Genomic DNA, 25,026 nt, shown 5'->3' on the forward strand with positions numbered 1-25,026 from the left:
TTTTCTGCTGCGATGGTGCGAGCAGAACAATGCGCAAAGCAAAATCATGGTTTGTGTGAAGTCAGCGACGCACAGAAGCCTTCGTGAAATAAACAACAAATGAACGCAATGCACAGCGATAGACTCCCTTTGCCAATGATCACAAACACTCAAGGAGTTTGCGAAATCACAGCTTTATCAAAAGGCACTGATATTCCGTGGGGAACACACCCCAATAGCCAAATTTACAGATAGTCTTTCATACGAGATAGCTATCTCAAGCAAAGTGGGAATCTATTCTTGTGTAAGTTATGCCATGTAATACCACGACATGGAGGCTTTGAGCACGAGCTGAGCACGAGATTGAGCAACTACCGTAGACCTTAAATGGCTATGTGGTGCCTTGAGTTTTGCAATAGGTTAAATAGGCTCCATGAGCAATCCATCAAAAACCTGAGGATTAGTGAGGTGTGGCTCTAAATCAGAGTTGTTTATTCCACAACTGAGTGTTAAAATGCTAATTATTAGGACCATTTATATGGAGAAGCACTTGGACCAGAATTAAGATTTGGAGAAGGATGCCTGCCCTTCATTGTGGGAAATGGGTGAGTTTAACAAGTTGCTTTGGTGATTTAGTGCAAACATGTACTGAACATAAAGCAATTGTTATAAAATGTACTAAATATGGGCCTATAGTAATGGGCATGCATAGAAAAATAGGTGTCAAGATAAACTAGACTACCTCTAAAGACTAGACTACCTCTAAAGATTAGACTACCGCTAAAGACAAAATATTGCCAACATTGAGGACAGTAGTGCTAAGGTGTTATGAAGTGTTCACTGTGCATAAGGTGAGAGGTTATGGTGCAGATTGACTGTAGCCTCCTGCTCAAGGGCTCAAATAGTCTGTCTGCTGGGTGGGATTTTGGTGGGTGGGTCCATGATCACCTCCACTGTGTTTTGGTCATTGAGCTTCAGGTTGTTAGTACTGCACCAGGTCACCAGCCAGTTCACCTCCCTTCTGTAGGCAGACTCATTGCCTTCAGAGAGTTTCACAGGATCACAGCTGGAGGTGCAGCACACAGGGAGAACATCGGGTTCTCAGAATGTGACCTGTTCACACCATCCACAGCTTCTACTCTTATGCATGGAGAAGGCAGACAGCTCTGTCAGTGTAAGCACTTATACTGAAGAGGGAGATCAATCTCTGTGAGCTTTCTCTACCAAAAGTCTGAAAATAACACAGTCATAGCCCATTTTCAACTGTCGCTTTTCAGCACAACTGCGCTCATCTACCCATCTTTCAGGTATAGGCCCCTAGGGCCTAGCACCTCAGTGCAGCTTTTAGGGTCAGCATAGTCAGCATAGTTTGCTTTGGCTAGAGTGGAACCTGGAAACACTCCAAACTGTAGCCTGGATAAGCCAGACATGAGTTCTTGGTGAAGGAATACAGTCTGGAAACCAAACCCCCATGCACCCCTGTGCATTCGCATTCCTTAGTAGTTGCAGAGGTGTGCGCAAATGATTTGTGTTACAATGCATTGAAACAAGACAAGCAAATTTGTTGAAGTCCATTATTCACAATAATACAGTAGTACCCAGGACAATTTAAGTTTGCTGCTTCTGCTCTCGATTTTTATGAATAAATAAATAATAGCATTGGCAAACTATTTACTAACTATGTACTAAGTTAAAAGGCTGTGGATAAAAGTGGTGAATACACATCTAACAGTGTACTGTCAGTATATGAGTGAATGCGAAATCCTGTAGTTTGCATCTTCAAATATCCCCTGGTTTTCTTAACATGCACAAATAACTCAAAATACAATTCAGTTATCGAATAATGAGGAAAGTAACCCTGTTTAAACAAAAAATGTGTCTATTTTAGCTGTTGGATAAACCAATGATCTTATTAAGCAGTAAGGGCCACCTGCTGTTGTGATTTAGAGCTTTACAAAATTAAAGTGAAGTGAATTGAAAATAGTTGGTACACAGAGCATCTAGACCTACCAAACATACTACCCCAGCGGATATGGAGCAGCTGGAATTCTTTATTTTCTTGTGATAATGGGTGTATACCCTTAAAAATACTATGTGCCTTATAAGCAATATTATTCATATTCAGCAATATTATTATTCAATATTGAGATATTTTTCTGCTGTTTTTTATGCATAGTAAAGTCTAGTTAATAATGAAGCAATGAACATGCTTAGTTTATGTAAATGATTAACTCAAAGCCTTTATACTGGCACTTTTCTTTCTTGTACAAATTGGAGGAAAACTATCATCTGTTTTGCAGTCATGGTTAAAAGTAGTTAACTCTAGATTTTAAGTTCAATTTGTTTCATGCTGAAAAAGAGGAACAACATGGTCAGTGAACAAGGAAGTTTAAAAACGGCATAAATAAAGGCAAAGGTCATAGGGGCCTTTTTAGGGGATAAGACTTAAGGGACAGGGACTGACAGGTGCAATCACACATGTGCTACAAAGACGAGGCTAAGAGGACGTCAGTGTGACCATGGGGGGCCACTATGAGCATGTCACAACCAATCAGAGCGAAGCAGGAGAGCGTGGAGTGTTTGCAGCTCTTCATCAGAGTCCATTACTGTTGAGCACACAACGCACAGGTGGCTACGACAGATCCTATGTTTCTTGTAAAATTTTTCAGTAGGATTGACAGATTTGGAGGAAATATTTGAGTTCATTTTGATTTCTTACTGATAGAAGATCATTTAACCCTGTTGTTTGTTATTAGGTGTCATAATTCTTACTGCTGTCTTGTCTATCTGTATAGCCATTGATGAACTCCTTAATTTATGTGCACAGAGTGCACATTTTTAACATATCCACGAGTATTAACATTTGTTGATTGTAGAGATCTAAAATAGAAGAGCATAATACTCTTGTTAGTAGAAGAGTTATTGCAGCCTTTATAATTTGTGATTAATCCTGCCGTCAGAAAACTGGAAAAAACAAACAAAAAAATTGTATTCTCATTGCCCATGTTTCTATCTTGCTGTTACAAGCCTATTACCCTTAATTACCTGCAGTCTGAGCTTTAGTGATATGGCTCATAAGTATTAGTGTGGTAGTTTGAATATATGAAATACCCCACGTATTTCATACATTCTTTCATTGTGTAGAGTTAGCACACTTCCTTTGGGCCCCTTGTAGACTACAGGGAAAAGAGGCGGGACTTGTCAGGGAGGGGTTAGTCAGTGCAACAGAAACCATTATTCTGCTTATGCCTACTATGGTTTATTTAGCTGCAACATCTTTGTAATAGAGGTAATTATAATTAAGGCTATAGTGCAATGTGCCATGAATGAAATCCAGGTTAGTATTTCCTTAATCCAAGCTGCAGAAAATGGTACACATATTAAAAACTAATATGTGACACTGCAGAGCTAATAAAGACATTTTGGGTAAAATGCAATTTGATTTGCGATGTGTTTATTATCATTTTAATACTTGGATTCTACTCAATGTTTTAAACACGTCCTAACTAAGAACTAACAAAGATACTGTCCAGTTTGTACAGGTCTAAATGATAGGGTTAGCGTTTCTTATGTAGAATATATTGTTGTCTGTGGACAAAATGGTGTGTAAAAAAAATTGCAGGCTTTGATATTTGCTAATTGCATTAATTCAAACTGAGATTTTGATTCCAATTAATCTTGCCACAGTAACAATGTCTCCAGCAGGACCCATATAGGTAGCAACCGTTTACACCCTTTCTTGGCACATATGTATTAGAGAGGAGGGCAGTGTAATATTGTGGTGACGAGTGGGGAGAGATTGTCAGAGCAGGGAATCGATCTCACAAAGCTAAGGCCAACACAGAGCCCAGCAGTTTAACTACAACCAAACCTCTGGGCAGTAGTGTAGCACCTTTAGCTTATCCACAGACAAAAGTAAAGGGTGGAGACGCCATGCTTCTCCTGACAGTAATCCAGAGTGGATCCGGGACACGTGGAGCAGAAAAGGGGGTGTGCAATGTGCCCTTCTCTGCTGTCACTAGCCCCTCTCCCACCCACCCCAACTCCCCACCCCCAACCACCCCTCCCGCCATGATTAACCACACTCATCGGCCCCTCTGCTCCGTCCGCCGTTTCCTGTTACTTAGTTACCAGTTGCCACGATTTGCCTGGGCCGCTTGTGTTTCCATGGCGACTGTGCCCATTCTGTCGTCTCTGGCTGCCTCTCGGTGGTGCTGTCCCAGCGGCCTATAGTTACCCCAGGTCCTGACCCACTGCTCTGCTCTGCTCTAGTCCCATATGAGGAGGTCCATGAGGCTTTCAATGCACTGTACCGAGCTGGTAAATATATACTTCAACTTTTGCTGCTGCTGCTCTGTGCTGCGAGTGACTGAGCAGATAAAGATAGGACTGAAATAATAGACTGGAGGTATTCAGCAGTGCGTGAATCACTCTAAAATCTCTTTGCAAATTCCTATAGCATCAACATAAATAGATGCAGTATTTTTCACACTTGGATTGTTCTGATCTTAAAAACTAAATGCATAATTAAAATTACTAAAAGGCCTCTTAACTATAATTAATAATGTCTTATTTTTGTTTATTTGCTTTGATTTTATTTTTGCCAGATAATGCTGATTTTTTATTTTTATTTTTTATTTTTCCAAAGCTTTGGGTAACAGCATTGCTTATTTTAAGTGTGAAACATCCTGGACCCTTGATATTTTCAGCATAATATATCAATGAATCTCACTCATATCCACCCACTACAAGATCACTTGTATAATGCAATAATATCATCTAAAATAAATTACCTGTCAAAACACAAAAATTAGCATATACAAGTAAACTATAGTCATGTATTTTGATGGGACAATATAAAAGATGCAGTTCCCGTCGACACCATGAGGAGGTGGTGTTTAACAGACACTCATTTAACACAAGATCAACAGTTCTTAACAGCCCATCTGAGCATAGGCAACCTCCCTCTGTTTGACTGTGAATGCATCTACTGGGACAAACATGGCCAGCAGTAAAAGGCGCACTGTCCTTCATTTTAAAAACTGTGTTTTTATATAATTTTCTAACTTTACAAGTTAGAAAATTATATAAAAATCTATAACACTGAATGTATTATTTTTTCATGACATCCAGTTTATTTGTAAACTTTCTAAACTATTTCTAAGGTATTTGAGGAGCAGGTGATGCAGTGCCCAAATGCTGATATCAGCACTTTGAGTTAGTCTTTCATTGCCATGCTCTGTAAGCCCTGTTGCAGTCCTAAATAAGGAATCCCTCAAAGGCTGGTGCTAAGTTGCAGCACTTTGGCTTCATTAGGACTGAGGAGATGTTCCCAATTGACAGGTCCCACAGAGGAACCAGAGCATCCATCTTCTGCCCACAGGACCTGTCCAGCTCTCACCACAAAAAACTGCACATAGCAAACATCAATTTTCTTCTTTGCTGTGGCCATATTTTTCTTATGAAGAGAGAAAGCTTTGAGCAGTTTTCTCCTCTGAGGGACAGGGAGCCCTCCAGCTCATCCGCATCCAGGCCAGTCCTGTGAGGAGACAGCCAAATGATGAAACAATCTGTAAGATAAAGCGAAGGGCCTAGGCACTGCACAGTTGAACATAAACATGTGTGCTCTCATCAGCCTGAATGGGCCGAGCAGTGGTCCATGGTTAAGGGTGGGGCTTTTGTCCGTACAGTCTGAGTCAGGATGGAGAGACATGAGGATGGGGCATCCCACTCACCCTCTGCACGGCCAGAAGCACTGCTGCGCTGCTGTCATGGCAACAGCAGCAGTCACCAGCACCAGCCTGGGCCTCATGCACAGGCCAAGAGGAGTCCGACTGCCCACAATGAGAGCACAGTGAATTCAAGCGGGCACAAAGTACTATTAGGGCTCTACCTCTTTCTTTGCATCTGAACTGGACCCAAATGTGACATGGTTCAGCTCAGATATGAGTGTTACAGCCAAACACAAGTATCCAGATGTTGAAATACTATCAGCCAAGATACACTGACATGAAATTAAATTCAATCTGATAAGATTTTTTTTCAATTGGCAAGTTTAATTTGTGAACATTTTGAATTGAAGAAAAACTAAAGGAAAAAAAATAATAATAATTTGCCCCACCCAACTTGTGCTTGTGACAGAAGCCCATGGTGTTCTGATTTGGGTTGTTTCACTGTTAAGATACTATTACTTGAAATATTTTTCTGTTCTTTTTCATAAGTAACATGAATGTGCCATCTTGTTTCTCGAGTTGACAGTGGTTTCCTCTCTAGCATATTCCGGGAAAAACGGCCACCCTGCCCCCTCCTCTCTCCACCTTCTTCAAATCGGACATGTTCTTTCACTACTTGATTTCCAACGCCACTTATGCACTCGGCTTTGGAGAAAACCAAGCTACTTGCAGTGTCCCGTCGTCGTTGATGCCGAGAGAGTGGCGTGTCTGAGCCGCGCAGTGAAAGCCCATTCAAACAGGTGTGAAGAGCCGACCGTTCCAGGTGGCGCATGTGGGTCGGATAAGAGCGCATTGTGCATCATTGTGCATCAGCCCTGATCAATCATCTTCTGATAATATAGTTCAATTTGAGAGAAAATGTCGACTGGGACCAAGAGGAGCGTTTGTTGCGACGCTTTTGTCAATGTTCTTTGTTGTTAAGCGAGGGCTCTGGCTTTACGCACAGGTGGGAGATACCCGCTCGGCGTAGGACAGCCCCCCTCTCTGCTCCTCAGCTGATGATGTGAGGAAGTGACATTTTCACCGCTGCGGTTCGGGACAGCACTGCTCCGCTGCAAACAGGTGTGATCGTGCGCGCGTCAATCTGAGCCGAAGAAAAACAACGGAGCGTCCCGAAACGAGGCGGGACAGCGGGGCCAAAAGAGCAACAGCGAGCCTTTATTAGCCTGAAGTGACTGAGCCGGTCCACACTCAGCCAGAGGAGGAGACGGAGCGCTATGACAACGAAAAAAGCGTGCGTGGAGGCGCCCAAAAGGAGCCGGAGTCCGGTCGTTCTGGAGGCGGAGATGTTCACCGAATTTCAGGACTGGTGTCTCCGGACCTACGGAGACTCGGGTAAAACAAAGACAGTCACCAGGAGAAAATATAACAAGATAATGCAGACATTATTGCAGAATGAAGAGTCAGACGGCGTTTATGTCGAGAACAGCCACATCAACGCAAAATTCAAATTCTGGGTAAAATCTAAAGGGTTTCAGGTCGGAAATAACATCTTAGGGGAGCACAACAAGAAAGGAGCCCCGGGGAAACCCGTGTTATACGTCCCGGTCAAGTCTACGGTAAGTGTGTGTGTTGTGCATGTGTCTGAGAGTCCCGTCTCCGCCTGTAAGTTATCATGATCTCTCCCTGCGCACGGGAGGCAGACAGTCATAAAACTTATCAGGTTTCATCTTTGTCCCAGTGTCGGCTCAATATCGTAATTTTTCCATAAAGCGTCACTTTGTCCATCCCAAGCAGAGCAACCCTACTCTCATCCCGCTGCCATGGCAACGCCGGTGCCTCCTGGCAGTGCAATTGTAAAACGTATCGAGCCATCTCTATGAAAGCCAAGTCGTGTCAGCGCCACATCAACATTTAGATACTGTCCAGTTTAGGGATAGTGTGCGTGCGTTTATGCAAAGGCATGTTCGCAGAGCATTTGTGCCTATTTCGAAGCCCATGTGCAAAATACCACATCATTTAGGCTCTGCTCAGCACATCACCGACGCACGCGCCTCTGTCCCGTCCCATTTGCGGACACTAGACAGTCTGCTCTCAGCGTCAGACAGTACTAAGGCTTAGTGTTATAAATGGAAAACGTATTTAAGAAATCAGTCAAATTATGGTGCGCACGTTGAGTCTTGGTGCGCACCCCACTCCTCATTGTCCTGGGAAGGATGCGGCTCGAGGCGCCCGTTGCTCTGGCAACACCTGTGTCGTCCAGAGCAGGACGGTGCCTCTGTCGCATCTTATTCTGAAGCTTTAGACGCCACAGTTGTATCTAGACCCTCGCAGGCTTAACTGGAGTATCTCGAACATGTGTTAAATGCCTAACGGTATTTTCTGAGCATTTTATGGAGCAGTAGCTGTGCGTAATTGTGACCACGTGAGCGACTGTGGCGGAAACAAAAGGCTCTGCTAGGAACTGATAGCGACATACGCCCACAGTTAGTGCTTAACTCGGCTTCTGTCAAAGCGGCAGTAATAGGAAGTTAGCTCGGTGCACAAGCCCTATAATGACCCGCGCGGATAAACGCGTTCATGATGAACTGTCAGTGTGTGCCCCAGCACAGCTCCGTGCGCGCGCCTGTGCCTGTGCGCGCTCACCCGTGTCTCTGTGTGGTGCACGGCCTGCTGTGGCGGTAAGGAGACAACCACCATTTTAAGTAAGCGCCTTCAGGGAATAATCTCCCCCGCCCGCACTGGGACAGTCTCTGGACCCAGAGCCAAACACAATTTGTGCGTGAGCAGAGACAGACAGATTGAACCCTTTGATTTGGTTTGAAGAGCGCAGATCCCTCCACAGGTGTTTTACCTGTGAATGCACACTTTAGATTTAGGCCAACTGCCCATACTGAACAGCTGTAGGCCTAATCCGCTTCATATTTTTCAGTATAGTTTTAGTCTGGCCACGAGCAGGTGTGCCCTGTGTTTGCAGGTGCAAAAATGTGTTGAATTTTATTCCATCATTTCCATAGGCTATAATGAACATTTTATTCTATTTGTAAGGCTGCAAACAAGATCTAATCCACAAAACACTACAAACCACATCCAAAGTATGTTAAGAATGTATGATAGATTATTATAGAAGATTATTTTGTCCCCAAAATACATAATTCATTGTATTATAAACTATTTCTCAAAAGCAGTTGCATTTTGGAAATGAACAGGAAACACAAATGAGAGATAAAATATTTCCTTTCAGTATCAGTCAGAAGCAACAAGTTACAGCCATTAAAGCAGTGTTAATGCATTTCCTTCAGTGCTGTGTCCTGGGCCATTAGAGGCCACAGGGCAGGTGTACATAATTGGTCATTGGCTTTTCGAGGACTGCAGGCTGGGGGCGTGTCTCTGTGCTGTGCATTGGAGCCCACTGCAGCTGCTCCCTGGGTGTGCCAAGTTTCTGTGTGGGGACAGGCATGGGACTAAATGACAGGAGGCTGGGTGGGGGAGGGCGCGCTGTGGCGATGTGCAGACAGAGAAGGTCTCTTGTATGTGTCAGTGAGGCGTACAAGGCGCTTCAGTTTGACGGGACAGAGGGAGAGGCCGGGCATGGTAACTGCAAACAGCGTCGGACAGTCTCAGCATGGAGGGCCTTTTCATGTGTCACACTCAACAAGGAATTATTTACTGTCAGCTTCTCTGTTCTATCCTACAGTCCTCCTTTTAGACCGAGCTGCTCTGAAGATCCAGAATGAGGAGATGCAACCTCGTTTAGCTCTCATTATGTCCTGATTAGAGGACGCTACAGAGCAGGAGGGGGGTAGGACCAGAAACAGACACTGACATGCACCGTTCAACAAGCCTTTCCGGAGCAGAGTACCCAGTCTAAACAGAAACGCTCAAACACATAATGAATTCCCTAAGGACTGTTTGAAAAATGTCTAAATGAAGCATAATGTTCCTTTAGGTTTCTAAACCAGTAGTAAATATTTCAGTTGCTCTTTCACATCTCTGTTTGAAACAAAAATCACATTTTGAAGGACTACAATTTGTCAAATAGCTCTGAATTGCTCTGTCCTGTCAAAGATGGAGGCAAAAAAATTAAGACCTTAACAATGCTATTATCAATCAATAAACCAATGGCTGCTTCTGGGACGTCCTGCCCACAGGTGTAATTCTGAACTCCACAGCACCACACTAATATGTGCTGGAAAATAGATCTCTGTGTTTGTGCCTCGGCCTAAGACAGACAGACGAACATTATCATTATTATCTGATTAATTAGTCCAGGTTTCCCCTGAGAGCACCTCTTTTGTGCTGGAGCCACAGAGTCAAAGGAATAGGGCCCATTTGTTCAAAAGCATTTGCATTAAAATTTGAACCAAAAAATGTTTTTAATTTGAGGAGGTGGTTATATTGTCTGCAGCTCGTCCTATTATACAAACACAAACAGCAAAGGCTAATCAAGCTTCATTACTTTCATTCCAGCTGATGAACAACTTGTGTGTGAAAGATGCATAGCCCCGAGCTGAGCATCTCATCACAAGTTCTTTGTTAGACAAATCCCTCTGTATGTAACGACACCCTCTATGCTGTTTTGGGTGGTTGAGATACGGCCCGTGTGATAGTTGAGCGTACTGTATGTGTGCTGGTACAAAGAGGGGGTCGCAGATCGCATGCTCTGTGTTTCCTCCCTACAGCACCCTCTCTGTTGCCATGGAGAGCTCGTTCTTTGCTTTCCCATAGGAGGAGAAATTAACACCATTTTTAACTGGCCTGGGGGCCTCCCCCCTGTGTGGGAGATGTCTGAGTTGTGCTTGACTCGTGCACACAGCTGGTCTTTAAGATGGCCATAATCGTCCTAACTCACTGCTGCTGTCATTTGTTACACCTTCAGAGGGGCGGCGTTTACCAAACTGGGACGGAGTCTAATGGGTGCAGAACGACAAAAATGATCATGTGATGATGAATGCTGTAGCCATTTCCACACACCAATGGGAGCCAATGGGAGCACCTGTCTCTGTGGGACATTGGGGATGTCACAGGCTCTATCAAATAGTGCTCATGATGGGTGCAACTGAGAGGAAAGCACTCACTGGACACAAGGCCCAATCTAATGTGGATTTAATGACAGGACTTAATAAAGTGGTTGGTCCCGGGATGATGGGTAAAAACAAGGAAGGAAGACAGACCATACGTCTAGTCTTGCTATTATATTAGTCTCCCATATATTACTCTGGGGGTAAAGGAGATTCCCATTTACATGTCCATTAGCCAGTTGACAGATTTACAATGAGGTTATGGGCCTTTAAAAGACGACCTGTTGTCACATCAGCAGTGAGATAATCTGAGTCATAAGTAGAAGTGTTGACATACCCCCACCCCTCCTCACACACATTAATGAAAAATGTGAGGATGACCCAACCACTGAAGCAGACTTAAACACATTCAGTTTGTGTTTTAAACTTAAGAAATCCAGAGCATCAGCAGTCCAGTCAGAGCCACAGCCATTGAAGCTAATTTGGTGGGTCTGTCCTGGCTTCGTGACCCAGCTGCTGGCCCCTCCGCCCCCTCCTCCTGACCTGGCTGTGTGCAGGACTGCTCGGCTGGCTCCCTTCGGCGACTCTGCCTCGCTCCGTGTGCATGTGTGGATGTGGAGACTGCCAGCGGGGGTGGGGGCGGCCAACTCAAACCCCTCCTGTCTCCTAGCAACAGAGCGGTTTGGTGCGGGACAGGGAGAGCGTGCAGGGGATGGGGGCTGGTTACACACACAACAGTGGCTAGGGAGAGCAAAGTCCTACGGGATTAGAAAAGATGGAGCAAAAGGAGCAAAGGGGAGAGTGAGAAGAGAGCTGGAGTTTAGTGGCGCTCTGTTATCTGTGATTGAGGATGCTGACATGTCTTCTTTGCTCTTCAAAAACGCTGCTGATGACACCAAATATCTACAAAGACATTCAACAGCTGTTTGTCCCTGTGATGCTGTGCTACTGTACAAAACTCACACAGCCCATGCAAATCCACACACTGAGATAGTTGTGCTGAGAGGTGCACTCCCTCTCCTCTTGTTTTGGGAGCTACAGTAAACAGCTTTTCGGGCAAACTACAGCCACGCAGCGCACAGGCCTCCAGGTGACGTGATTGCTGATGAAAGCAGTGCACTCACAGCCGCAGGCAGTTATTTCCTGAGTGAATATACAATCGTTTTGTAAATTTGAGTTTTTACATTCAGACACATGCCAGGGCTACAGGAGGCTTACTGCCAATCTAACTGTGCTGGAATGCACAGGGTTTGTGGTTCATTGGATTTCTTGTCCTGAAGCGGAGAGCCTGCTCACACAGAGGATCCCGGGTGTAAAATGCCGATGTTTGTTGGTAGAATTCAGCAGAGGATGCAGCGGAGTGGGTGCACCGCACACCCCACAGTAGTGAGATTATCTAAATCCAGCGTGAATGGACCTGACACCATTGTCCCAAGCAGTGCCGCGGTGATGTCACCAGGGAATGGAGATACCTCCAGTGCAGCAGATTACAGCTTGACGATGAGGTGAAGGATTGCTATTATTTCATTTATTATCATTACATTTAGTTCATGCTGACACAGAGAGAGGGGAGAAGGGATCGGATTAAAACAAACCCGCTCAGTGAGCTGGTTTTAGTTGCCATAGCAACGATCATTACCTCGCACTTGGGAGAGCAGGAGAGAGAGAAATGGGGAGAACGGGACAGAGGTAGAGATGGATACAGAGGGAGCTCAGTTAAAAATTATAAAATAAATGTCAAATCTCACAAACAAACCGGAAATAACAAGCAAGTGAAAAAAAGTACATTTTTCAACATGGGGGGGAGGATTTTTGAACTTGGGACACTCATCAGTAAAATGAGGCAGAATCAACTGACCCACCTAGAAGCCAATCAGTAGGAAATGTCAGGGCCAGGCTCATTTCAGAGGGGCGCGGTGTTTCTAATTAAAAAACCCAAATCCATTAGTTCCATGTGACACTGCTGGGACGGCCACTCAGAGGACCACAGATAAGATCTGGTCCAAAGGGCTGTTATTCTGGTGATCAACACCACACAATAGTTGGTGCTGGAGCTGAGGGAGAGGGTGGAGGAGCAGGGAGAGAAAGCCCCATGTGGTGCAGTGGATGGAGGCCGTTGTCCTGGCGATTGCACTTCTCTGGTGTGTCACATGACCCTTTGCCCAGCACACCTGCCCGAGAGAAATAAGTGGCAGTTTCTATGGTGACAGGGTCAGCTGTATGGAAGCAGGATGGCTGCCAGAGGTGCTGATAGGAGGGACTGCCGGTCTCGTACAGTGTTAGTTGTGTTATTTTTAAACATTGCACAGAGGAAGCAATGTTTTTTCAGCCCCGGTAAGACTTTAAGCACCTGGAGACTGAAGGAGAAAGCACTGGACATGGCAGGCAGTGTGTCGGACAGTCCGTGACCACATTCACCATGACTCATGTGTCACTAGGATCTGTCCCGCTCCCATCACTGACTGTGGGACTCTAATACAGCTGTACCACACACATCCACCACTGATAAACCTTATTATATATGTAACCCTGAGGCAGGACATCCCACTTAACTCTGTGTTTCTGTGTTTTAGTGCTCAGACGGAAGCTCAGTGCAAGAAAACTCCTCACTGAAGCGTGTAGCGGTGGTGGAGGACTTCTTTGACATCATCTATGCCATGCACGTGGAGATTGGCACAGACCCCGGCAGAGCCCCCAAACATGCAGGCCAGAAGAAGACGTACAAGGCGGTGAGTATGAACGCTGCAATATTTCTTTGTCTGTTATGAGCTACATTTAAAAGAAAACACTTCTTCCACCACCGATATGTGTAATTTTTAGCATATTGGAGTTACCAAGGGAACAAACAGCCACATACCACAGGGCAACAAACTACACGCTTACCATATTTTTTTCTTCTTTTACTTAAGATGAAATTCAGCTTTCTTTTATAACTTGAGCTTAGGTGTGGCTTTGGGTGAGCTTTGGGACATCCTCGCCCCCCCCTCTTTCGTACAGATAAAATAAGTCAGAGCCCACTCCTGCTCTTGCCCTGTAGAGGTCCTGTCACGTCTGATAGTGTGTACCCTTTTGAGGAGGCAGCAGCAGCACTGGGGCAGGGCATAATATGGAGCTGTCAGTATGGCCTTCTGGGAGGTGCACTGCTCTGGGTGGCCTTTCCCCCTCGCTGCTGCCTGTAGGGGCCGTGGTGGTGGAGTGTATGGGGGGGGGCAGAGGGGATGGGGAGCAGCCGTGGTGGGCCGGGGGGAGGCGGGCACCCCTGCTGCATCGCCATGGTCACGTGAAGGTCGCGTCTAACAGGGAAACGCCAGCGGGGGCGAGGAGCAGAGTGGCACAGCGGCAGACGCCAGGCAGAGCAAGGCTGTAAATACAAACATGCTTCACCTGGGATACACAGAGAGCATGAGTATCAACAAGACAATCTGGGCTGGGTTCAAGTGCTTTTCATCTGTGGGTTTTCCATTTAAAATTGCCACTTCAGATCAGTCACAATAGTGTAGTTTTTTTTTTTTTATGCCAGATGCCCTTCCTGTTCATCATCATGTCACTCCAATAGTCATTGTGAGTGAAGTGTTTTGCTCAGAGGCATAACAACAGCTTTCACACAGGCGAGGTTTGTACCATTTAGCTTCACTCCCCCACTGCCACTCGCTTTCAGGTGGAATCACACATCTTTGTTGTCAGTTATCCAGAGCTCTGTATTAAAAGTATCCTAGTAGCCAAGGATCATATGTCTAAAATGCTAAACTGGACTATGTTCACTATGTGTCTCATCAATAGAGATAATTGAAACACATTTTAAAACACACACATGAAGGATTTAAACATATGCCATTGCAAAGACAACGCTGATGCTCTTTACATTCAGCATAAAAGGCACACCATGTAACTTTTCTGGTGGATGGTTGGCTACCTGCTTGCAGTGGTGGGGCGGGGATGTAATTGCCTGATCTCATTGTTTACAAAATACCTTGAAAACTGTAACGCATGCTTACTGTGAGCAAACTCATGCTGCCATCTGCTTGTCTGTATAGAGATAAGTTAAAGCCATACTGTGTACCATTCCATTCCAGACTATGCAATGACATCTCCATGGAGACGAGCAGGTGGCAGAACCTCCACCAGAGTTTCATGGTGCACCTTTATGAGAGCTGAGGGCAAAGGCCGAAATATCTGTGTATATGTGTGTGTCTGTGTGTGGGTCAGGTGTTTACGAGCGTCGACATGAGCATGAGATGATCACTGACCAGAACTTGGACAAACAGCACTCACGTTAGTTCTGACCGTGTCCATGTCCCGCTGCTTTGTCTTGTCCCCGTCACAGATCGCGGAGACGTACGCCTTCTTGCCCAGAGAGGCGGTGACTCGGTTCCTAATGAGCTGCGGAGAGTGTCAGAAGAGGATGCACATCAACCCAAGCGCGGCGGAGTTCAAAGGTAACGCGCGCGCTTGACCCGTGGCCTCTGCGCACGTTCTCCAGGCATCATTAGCTCACGCGCTATTTCTGAGGCCAACCTTTACGCAGATTCTCTGACATATCGACAGGAAAGCGGTTAATTACAGTGTAGCAAAGCCCCAGAATACAATTAGTCAAACATAACTCTAACACACTAGTCTATCTTTGCCCTACATAGCCTTATTCAGCCAAAGATTAAGTCTGTAGACATAGTTTGCAATATAAACTTAATTAAAAGTTAATGTTTACCTTGGACATGATGTTACCCATGTCAGAACAAATCAGTCGTCGAAGACTCCCTCTTGCGGCTTGAGTAGAGATTGAACAGTAGCTAGGCCACATGGAGCAAAAGTTTATAGCAGATGTCAGTTTGATGTGCAAACATTTAGCAGAGATATTTCCCATATGGACAGGTTTTCATTCACCTTTATATGCTGTGTTTAATTTAAGTAACTTCCTCTTTTTTTTGTCTCTCAGAAAACGACAGACCAGCCTCACTGGTCCCTGACCTCATCGATTATAACATGCCTCTTACCGCCACCTACCTGAAGCAGATGAAACTGCAGTGCATGACCAACACTGAGCGGGTATGTGCCTGTTGTGGGACAGCGCTGTAGCCTACAATTTCTGTAAATAAACGCACTAAACATTTATTTGTGATAAATAATTTAACAATAGCAAAAACCTACCACGACCTATTAACAAACAATTCCATCTCAACATCAATCTGCCCAGTGTGTGGCCCATAGACTCATAGGCCTAGTGTTGCCTATTTTGTTTTTTCCCTAAGTTTGGATTACTCCCAGAAAACAAATACGTAATAAAAATAAATAAAATGTAAATATGTAGTTGGTGATGTGATGAAAAATAGGGAGAGGGTTCATTGGACTGTGTTTTGGGGCGTGACGCAGCGCTCTTGGCCACGCCCCTCGCAGTGACAGGCGCAGAGACGGGAGCAGAGCACAGCACGGGCTTCAGATGTTAGCGCAGGACCCACTCGCTCATAATTAGGATTATACGGAACAATGACCCAAACAAGGGCTTGGGGTGAGTACAAATGGATCAATAGGCCTATACACACCGTTTTGGTACTTTTGAAAAAATTACTCTTAAAAACGAAACGCTACCTACCTCGTTGTGCTGCTTCAGAATAACATATAGCCACTTTGGACTGTAAACTTGATTAAATTCGTGTTCTTTGTTGGTTATGTTTGTAGTTCCTGTTTTCCTTCTCACATTATTTTGTTTCTAACTAGTCTATATGAAACTGGATTTTGCTTATATAAATCCAATAGCAACATACTCCCCTGCAACCTCTTCATCAATTATATATTTCTGCAAAGCATAAATGATGCTACATATCCTACTACTTAGAAACTGTGTCCCTCTCTCTCCCCGTTCTCTTTAATGTTGCATGGCTCACTTGGTACCTAATAGAGCTGTCAGTGAGCATTTTGGTCCTCCTCAAACTCCTTTACTGCGGGACAGGCGCATATTCCCAGGGGTAAAGGCCCATTTGTCTGCTTCTGTTGGGAAATAAGATGATGAGGTGTAATTCTATGCCCCCATTATAGAGTAGTAGTCAAGTCATGTCCTCCAAAACTCTCTGTGTTTGCCAGAAATGCTTTTATTTTTGTAAGTGTCACTGGGTCCATGCATTTCATGCTTTACTCATTTCTGTTACGCTACAGTACACATCTTTGGAGTCTACGTAACACAGTTATAAATAGATATGGACCAAGGAGCATAGTCCTATTACTTAACAAGAAAGCAGATTTAGGGCATTGTGGAGAACTTAATGCTGTGACAAAAAAAAACCAAATAGGTTTAAATTTAAATAAAATATTGCAATAATCCGTTTTTAAAATGTTATAATATTGATAATACAAAACATGCATAGTAGGACAACCCTCCAACAGTTTAATCCAGACCAAGATCTGGTTTAAGATGGGTCATGTGTGCCAACTGCAACTTTGATAAGTTGCCCGGAGGCATTATTGAAGGATGCAATACATAAACAGTATTGCTGACAATTAACTCTTGAGAAAATGTTTCAAGCTTTTAATAATTTTAATAGTGACAATGGCAATCATCTAAAAACATCATAAAAAATATTGTTGTATCTTTTTTAATTCCTCTAAAATGCATTTGTGCTGTTGCTATTTCAAACTGTGCCCCTGTTTGTTCCCAGGATGACAGTTCGATGAGCAGTGAGGACATGACCAGCACAGAGCCCACGTGGATCACAGTAGAGCAGCCTCCAGTGCCTGAGCCCAGCCCACCCAATGGGGAACATGCCCTGCCAAACACAGTCAAAGATGAGATGGATGGTAAGACACAAACACAGGTGAACAGGTATCATTTCTGTGTAACTGTGACCTCATGATGAATTTAAGAAGTTACCATTGGGCTGTGTTAAAAATATATTCTGTTTTATATCATTATGATCAGAATATTGAAAGATTAAAGGTGCAAATTCTTTTTTGAAATAATAGATGATCAGTACCAGATATAGCTGCTTCTATTTTCAATCTGAGCATAAGATATCTACATTATCTTGTGATCATTAACAAGGGTGGGTATTTCACTACGGTATCAAAATTTGTATCAAGTATCAAGCTTTATCCTTAGTATTGAGATTGAGTTTTAAATTGTAGGATCAGGACAATACTAAAACACGTTAAACTGTATTTGAAAGTGATTTTATCATATTAATAGCAGTATCCACAACAGTATACAATATTCATACTTCATTAGCAGTTATGGGTGGTGTGGGACAATAAAGTTAAACTTAACAAATACAAAATTAAACATGTTTTACTCTATAGTCTTCCTATTTCTGAAATGGAGCAAAGGATCACAGGATTTGTCACAGACTCTGCTTTTTATTATTGTTTTTCAACTATACAATGGGTTTAATGCCTCAGAGCTTACCATTAAATATACTGCAGATGTCCCAATATAAGAGTAATATTGTGATAAAGCCAAAATAATTGCATCTCTACAATTTGGAGTAAAGGGGTGTTACCTTTGCACAGAAAACAGCTTGGATTGTTCTTAGTGGACTAATCCTAATAAATCCACAGTTATAGGGGGTGGGTCCTTGCACTTCTGTTGCCCCAGTCCATTGTATACCCCTCTGTTAGGGCAGCTGGCTTAAAGTAGGACAGATCCCATATTGACCTCACAGCTTACAAACTGTTACAGGAAAATTGGGGCAAACAATTCAAAGGGGAAATTAGTGTCTGGATATAGGTGGAAAAATGTCACATGTACATCATATAAATTGGCTGAATGAGCAGTAATTTGGTACAACAATACACTCCCCTCCCCCCCAGCAGCTTTTCTAACTGTAGGCTACACTGTAATTGTATTTTTTGACAATTGAGTCTCAGTGTCCTCAATATGTGGATAAGGTACTTTACTTCAGATATTATAACTAATGAGAAGTCACTTTCTTTTATGTAAATGTCTTTCTGCTACTAATCAAAGTACTTCCTTAACCATATCATATAAAAATTGGGACTCAAGTCATTTTGTATATAGTGTATATGTGTATTGAAGAAAAAAAAAATCACACATTTTGATTTAATAATGCCAACTCAGTGTTATAAAAGTTCTTTTTGCATGTGCTTTAGAGTCCGTATAGTCCAGAAAAATATATATATAATTAGGCCTGCCACAATAATTACTATATTAATATCGTTCAATACGTGATAGATGGGACAATTATTTTTGGGCGTCAATATTCATCATGGACACTTATTCTTTGTACTAGTAGGCAATTTTTTGTTAATTTTTCTGTACTATTCTAAGATTTAATCTATATACATTTGAATAAATAACTTCATTAAGTATTTCATTTATTAAATACAGTTCATTGACAATACTGTGTCTATTGTTTCAGTTGTATAATGGCATTCAGTATTATTGTTTATCATCTATATTTTCTTCAACAAAATACTGTACTTCTGTGTTTGTTGTTGTGACAGCACTAATTATGATTATCAAATTATGACTAGGATTGTTTTTATAGTCAGCTAGTCCCAGTGAGCCCATTAATTGTTGCACCCCAATATTGTTCAGCTCTAATGTAATTTTCTGTGTTCAGATGAGGACTCTTCAGACAGTGCCAGTGCCAACGGACTGCCAGCTCTGACCCCGCCCGAGGTGCTGTCTGCTGGGGGGACTGTTCCAGATGGAGGGGCCTCTTTTGGGGAAGTAACGGAGAACGGGCTGGGCGCTCCCCTGGACTTTAGCACAAACTCTTCCTCCTCTTCCTCAGAAGATCAGCAGCCTGTCAATCTGAGCGACCGAATATTGCCCTCTGCTTCCTCACCCCTGAACTCTTACCCCAGTGACCCCAACAGACAGTACCCCATCAAAACAGATTACCCCAACAAGGTAAGAGCTACAGTGTTCTACTTAACATGTAGATATTATTGATTGTCTCCATGTAGATATTATCAATTTGCTGGAAATGTTACAGTTTTGCATTAAACTGTAAAATGATATGCAAATTGTGAAAAAAAAAAAGAAGCTTATTTTATTGGTCCCAATTAGCAAATTGCAAAGACTACAATTATTAAACAAACAATGAAATACTTTAGTCTTGTTACATTTGAAACTTGCTGATCCCATAGTTTACACTTCTACAAATGTGTTCTGCATGCATATGATTCTTGTATTAATTTAGCTGTTCATATTTCAGTAAATGTTAATGTTCACACTGAACATAATTTTTGCAGTGTTTGTTGACAGTAGCAGCTCACATAGTCTTTATTCCTTTGCGTACAGTCCCCTCCGTACAGCTCAGGGAGTTATGACTCTGTAAAAACTGAGGTGAGCCTGAGTGAGGCCCGAGCTCAGATCATGGATGACGATGATGACGACCACGATGACCACGACGACAGCGATAAGATCAACGACGCCGAAGGAATGGACCCAGAGAGACTCAAAGCCTTCAATGTGAGTCTGCAGCTCCATATTCATGGGTCTCAGAATTATGACTGTTGCCATAGATATTAACCATTTAAAACATATTATATTATATAAATATTATACTGTATCTTTTGACCTCACCTTTGTTGCTTTTTTATTCTGAGAGTGTATTCAAAAGCCGTGAATCAACTGATAACTTTTTCAGTACCACAATGAGACCACAAAAATGCTCTTTGTAGTGGAAATTAGACATAATACTTTTATCATGTTACCATGTGGTCTTATACTTGTTCTGATAAAGCTCTTTGTTGTTGCTCTTGTTCTGATAGAGATCTTTCTAAAATTGTTCATGAAAGGTAAAATGTTGTCCTGTCAGTGTATTTTTTTTCAGTATCGATACTTGATTGATTTTTTATTTTGAGCTAATGACAGTAGTTACATACATACAATATTTACATTTACATACATGGTCAAAGCTCACATAGTAGGTTTGCTACATATTTACAATACAATTTCAAATTAAGCTTGAAAGGGAGTGAGAAGAGTATCTAGTTTCGATAGAAGTTTTAGTATTGTTCGAACATGAATCCCTACAGTTATATAGGCCTTTGCCCTCCATCTGAGATTATGATACAGAATCTTCTCACCTCAGTACCCCCATCACATACATGTATTACATCCTTTTGTTTTCACCCCTTCCTCTCTCTCCCTCTGTTTGTGCCTGCTTCCCCTCCCCCTTTTTGCTTTAGATGTTTGTGCGCTTGTTCGTGGATGAGAATCTCGACCGCATGGTGCCCATTTCAAAGCAGCCCAAGGAGAAGATCCAGGCTATTATGGAGTCCTGTGGCCGCCAGTTCCCAGAATTCCAGGAGCGTTCCCGCAAACGTATTCGCACCTACCTCAAATCCTGTCGCCGCATGAAAAAAGGCGGCTTTGAGGTATGAACGTTTCCCAAATAAAATACTCCTAACAAGTTTTTAAAAACACACATAGTTAAAGGGCATGGGACATTTTTTTGTTTTTTTTTTGGTTTGGTGGCAGTTAAGTGGCAGTTTGTGTGGGATAGAAGAAAAGAAGCAGGAAGGCATTTTCTGGCAGTTTAAACCATCTTTTCACAAAATAAATATTTTTATTAGTCTAATCATAACTACTGTGTAATTTAGACAAGTTTTGGTCCATCTCAACAGTATGGTTGCTACATAACAATTAAAATTGCTTCTAAGTATGTCACATCTGCTGCCCATAACCAGGTAGTAAAATTATAAATTGATATTTAAAATCTTCAGTCAAATCTAAATAAAATTATGTTATGTACTACAATAGTCTCACCTGTCACATGCATTTTAAACTCAAGTCTAATGTTTGTAATTGGCAAAATTTCTCATTGACGCTTTCAGATTCGACCAACACCTCCTCACCTCACCTCCGCCATGGCTGAGAACATCCTCGCTGCTGCCTGCGAGAGCGAGTCCCGCAACGCAGCCAAGAAGATGCGGCTGGACGTGTACCCGGCCACGGTAATGAGCCCACAGCAGCATTGCCAGAACATGCACAAATCTGCTGTTTTCAGAATATAGATTGTGATGAGGGCACAATCTCAAGATGGAGACTGGAACCATGACTTCTATAGAAAGTTTATGATATTTTCAAAAGAAATGTCTCAAAAATGTGAATTAGCAACATGGCCTGTTATACTGCAAAATTTTGGGTGCATTTACTGCACTTAAAAACACATGCATCCTTATTGTGAGCGGACTTGCATCTCCACAAACCTGATATTTGTCTTGTCTCCATGAACATATGGCTCTAACTATTCATAGAAGATCATAAAACTTATCTATCTCCATGCAGAAAGTTAAAAAGTATGTTTTTTAGTTCTATTTCTAAGGAATCATGCAGGTGATGTGCCACCTCCAGAAAGTTATGTGGTCTTGATTTAAATCACCTAATTAAAAATTGTTTTGCAGTCTCACTTAAATTCTATTGCAAATGCAATTAACAATTAAAAAGTAAATAACTGATCTTTTAAATGGTCAAAAGTACTCCATTAATTCATGTTCAATCATTTGCTCTTAATAGGAGGAGCCTATGTGTATTGACAAGACCACCCCCAGAGACCCCACCTCTTTGGCCGCCCCTGGGTTCACCATCGCCAGCACAGCTTTTGCCCAAGACCAGCTCTATGCCAATGGAGGCCTCACCTACAGCGTTCGATACGGAACAGTCAGCAGCACTCAGCCGACCACGGGAACTACACAAACCAATGGTAGGAGGCAAACCTTATTATAATTATTGGCTCTCAGTTGCAATCAGGGGGTAAAATTTGGTTTATTTGTATTTAGACAACAAATAGGTACAGTGTTAAAACTGGAGTACCTGAAAAGTTGGCATTTAAATCTAACTCAAAATTTCTAGGTACATACACAGCTTTAGAACATCTATTCCAGACAACACAGCAAGGGTGTGCTGTACCACCATTGCACAGTCGATTCTCTATTATCCCAAATTGGGCATTCAATGGGTAATTAACTATTTTGTTGAACTTTATTGTTTTATTTTTTTGATGGGTCACAAAAACCTGCCAAGAATCAAACTTGTATAAATGCATAATGATGCTATTGTTTTGGTCTAACTTGTTTGTGTTGCCAGAAAAGCTATGTGCTGATTTTGTTTCATGTGGATAGGTGCAGTAATTGCAAAGGTATTGACTATAAACTAGGCCAAAACATTCTGACCTAGTTTATACAATTTTGGTGCATTTTGACAGTTTAGCCACAAATTTCATCATATAATTTTAAGCTTATGAAACTGTCAATGTTATGCATGTAATACTGACCCCTCTGCTTTTATTCCTTGTTTGCTTCAGGTCCCACAGATCTTAGTATGAAGTCGGTCGTCCCAAATTCCACCTCGTCCAGTGCCAATGGTCAGGGTGGCGGTGGAGGGGGGGCATCTGCACAGCTCAGCCCCCCTGAGGTGACTGCAGTGAGGCAGCTTATCGCGGGGTACAGGGAGTCTGCGGCCTTCCTGCTCCGCTCTGCAGATGAGCTGGAAAACTTGATCCTGCAGCAGAACTGAACCCGGACTGTCCCTGCTCCTGGCCTTCTCACCAGTGTCACTCTCAGTCACAAATCGGGATTCTGGATCAGCACATTGGCTGGAGTGGCACTGCCGCGCACAGTGGTCCTGTAGGTGCAGTACTTTACCTGCGCTCACAACATATCAGAAAGGATTATTTATGCATTTGGTCGACTTTGGTCCTAGTGCCCTGGTATCTGTAGCCATTCATCCCATCCAGCTCATTCTACACTCCACTGCCATTCATCTCAGGAAGCTGATCTGTGGGAACTATTCACACAAGGACAAACTACCAGAGGTGTTACATTAGCTTTCAATCTACTGACTGTGCCGACAAATTATCCGATGCATTGCAGGCATTCAGTGCCAGTGCTTTGTAGTTCTTCACTGTTAAATATGCTGTACTACTGGCTGCAGCCACTCTCTAAATTTTCAAATCTTTCTAAAACAACATTGCATTATTACAAATGAAATGCTGCTAATACTCTTTGACCTCAAAGATAGTTAGGGTTGGACTGACCTAAGAACAGCAGATATCAAACTTTAAAAGGGCTTGACAGCTGTCAGCAGATCTCGTCGAGTCATTGACTTTAAATTATACTCCTACCCTATTTATTAGAAATTAGACTGCTCACCCAGTGTGGCTTTATGTGTAGTTAATTTATTAAGAAGAGTTGACCATTTGCCACTGTATGAAGTGAACAGAGGCTTTAAAAGCCTCCGTATGCAAATTGAGATCCCACACCTGTCAGGGAACGTGAGATTAAGATATTGTTTAGACTTTAACCAGAGCCTGTGGAAAGTGGCTGTAGGTGCAATATTGACGATAATCAGTGGCGTGCATAAAAACATCATCAGCCCAGGGTTTAAGCTAACAAGGGGACTCTGCTGTAACTGTCAGGTTGTAAAAGAACTACTCTTCTCGCAGCATTGTAGCTAAGTTCAATGTTGTTTGTTGTGAACAGTGATATTCTCACTCACCTCAAGCGGAGGCACTTTCTGTGTGGCTCAGTCTGTGGGCATCTGCAGAAGGAGACTCAATGTTGCACGTCTTTTCTACATGCGTTTCTACATGCGTCGTGTGGTGAGTGTTTGTGAGTGTTTTTTTACGGGGCTCGTGAACCTGATTCACTGGACTAATGCAGTCTACATCATTCCACTGACCTCTTAGCGTCTCAAACTTCAAACAAACTGTTCAAACGCAAAAGACAATCTTTTAAGATGTATTGACATGAGTTTACTGTCCCGGCTCAGTGCGGCCTGTGGCACAGACAAGAACAGATCTAGAGCACATTATTGTGAGTCACTCAGCACAAAGTGGTGTGTGTGCGTGTGTGTGCGTGTGTGTGTTTGTGGTGCTGTTTTTATTGCTTTTACTGTGAAAGTGTTTTGTAAGTTGAGATATTTTGTGTAAACGTGGAGTGGCCCAGTTTGTACCACATTTGAAAAACACAATAGGCTGAAACATTCCAGTTTATTAAGACAATGACTCTTTTAGCAGCCCTCGAGGCTTGCACCTTAACAATTTGTCTGAGAACTCAAAGTTTAGAGACGTATATTTCTGTATTTATCACAAATCTATTAAATTATTCAGTTATTTATCATTTTTATGTACTACATATATTCTACATTTGAAGACCATTGTACTTTGAAGCCTACAAATGCATTTCCTTTTCATGACTGGCTTCTGTCACTAGTCTTAACTATTGCAAGTTTGGAAGCACTTTATAGCTCAGGATTAACGTGACATTAACACAGTGACAAGAATCTTTACCTCTTTTGGATTTTCAGTTCATTTTGACAGAAGACTCATGATATTTCTCACTCTCTGCTTTAAAAGAACAGCCCCTTTCTGTGGCCGTCCTGGAGCGTGCATGGT

At 42.8% G+C, this 25,026-nt stretch overlaps 1 protein-coding gene across 1 annotated transcript; it reads left to right on the forward strand.

Annotated features, from left to right (window-relative positions):
* Nucleotides 1-6,928: 6,928 nt before the first annotated feature.
* nol4la (nucleolar protein 4-like a) lies at nucleotides 6,929-24,128 on the forward strand. The gene is made up of 11 exons (XM_020930002.2): nucleotides 6,929-7,270; nucleotides 13,246-13,401; nucleotides 14,997-15,108; nucleotides 15,606-15,715; nucleotides 17,320-17,458; nucleotides 19,240-19,532; nucleotides 19,926-20,096; nucleotides 20,819-21,007; nucleotides 21,467-21,586; nucleotides 22,149-22,335; nucleotides 22,936-24,128. The coding sequence occupies exons 1-11, from the start codon at nucleotides 6,929-6,931 to the stop codon at nucleotides 23,145-23,147; spliced, it is 2,031 nt and encodes a 676-aa protein (XP_020785661.1). The 3' UTR covers nucleotides 23,148-24,128.
* Nucleotides 24,129-25,026: the final 898 nt, after the last annotated feature.

The sequence above is a fragment of the Boleophthalmus pectinirostris genome, unplaced genomic scaffold, assembly GCF_026225935.1.
Source record: "Boleophthalmus pectinirostris isolate CB_2022bp ecotype Guang Dong unplaced genomic scaffold, ASM2622593v1 HiC_scaffold_8, whole genome shotgun sequence".
NCBI classification, from domain to species: domain Eukaryota; kingdom Metazoa; phylum Chordata; class Actinopteri; order Gobiiformes; family Gobiidae; genus Boleophthalmus; species Boleophthalmus pectinirostris.

Excerpts from the sequence above, each read along its gene's own strand:
- nol4la (XM_020930002.2), top strand. The coding sequence starts at position 6,929 with ATGACAACGAAAAAAGCGTGCGTGGAGGCGCCCAAAAGGAGCCGGAGT. Across the intron at positions 21,008-21,466 it reads TGAAAAAAGGCGGCTTTGAG|ATTCGACCAACACCTCCTCA; the intron begins GTATGAACGTTT and ends TGACGCTTTCAG. Across the intron at positions 22,336-22,935 it reads GGGAACTACACAAACCAATG|GTCCCACAGATCTTAGTATG; the intron begins GTAGGAGGCAAA and ends TGTTTGCTTCAG.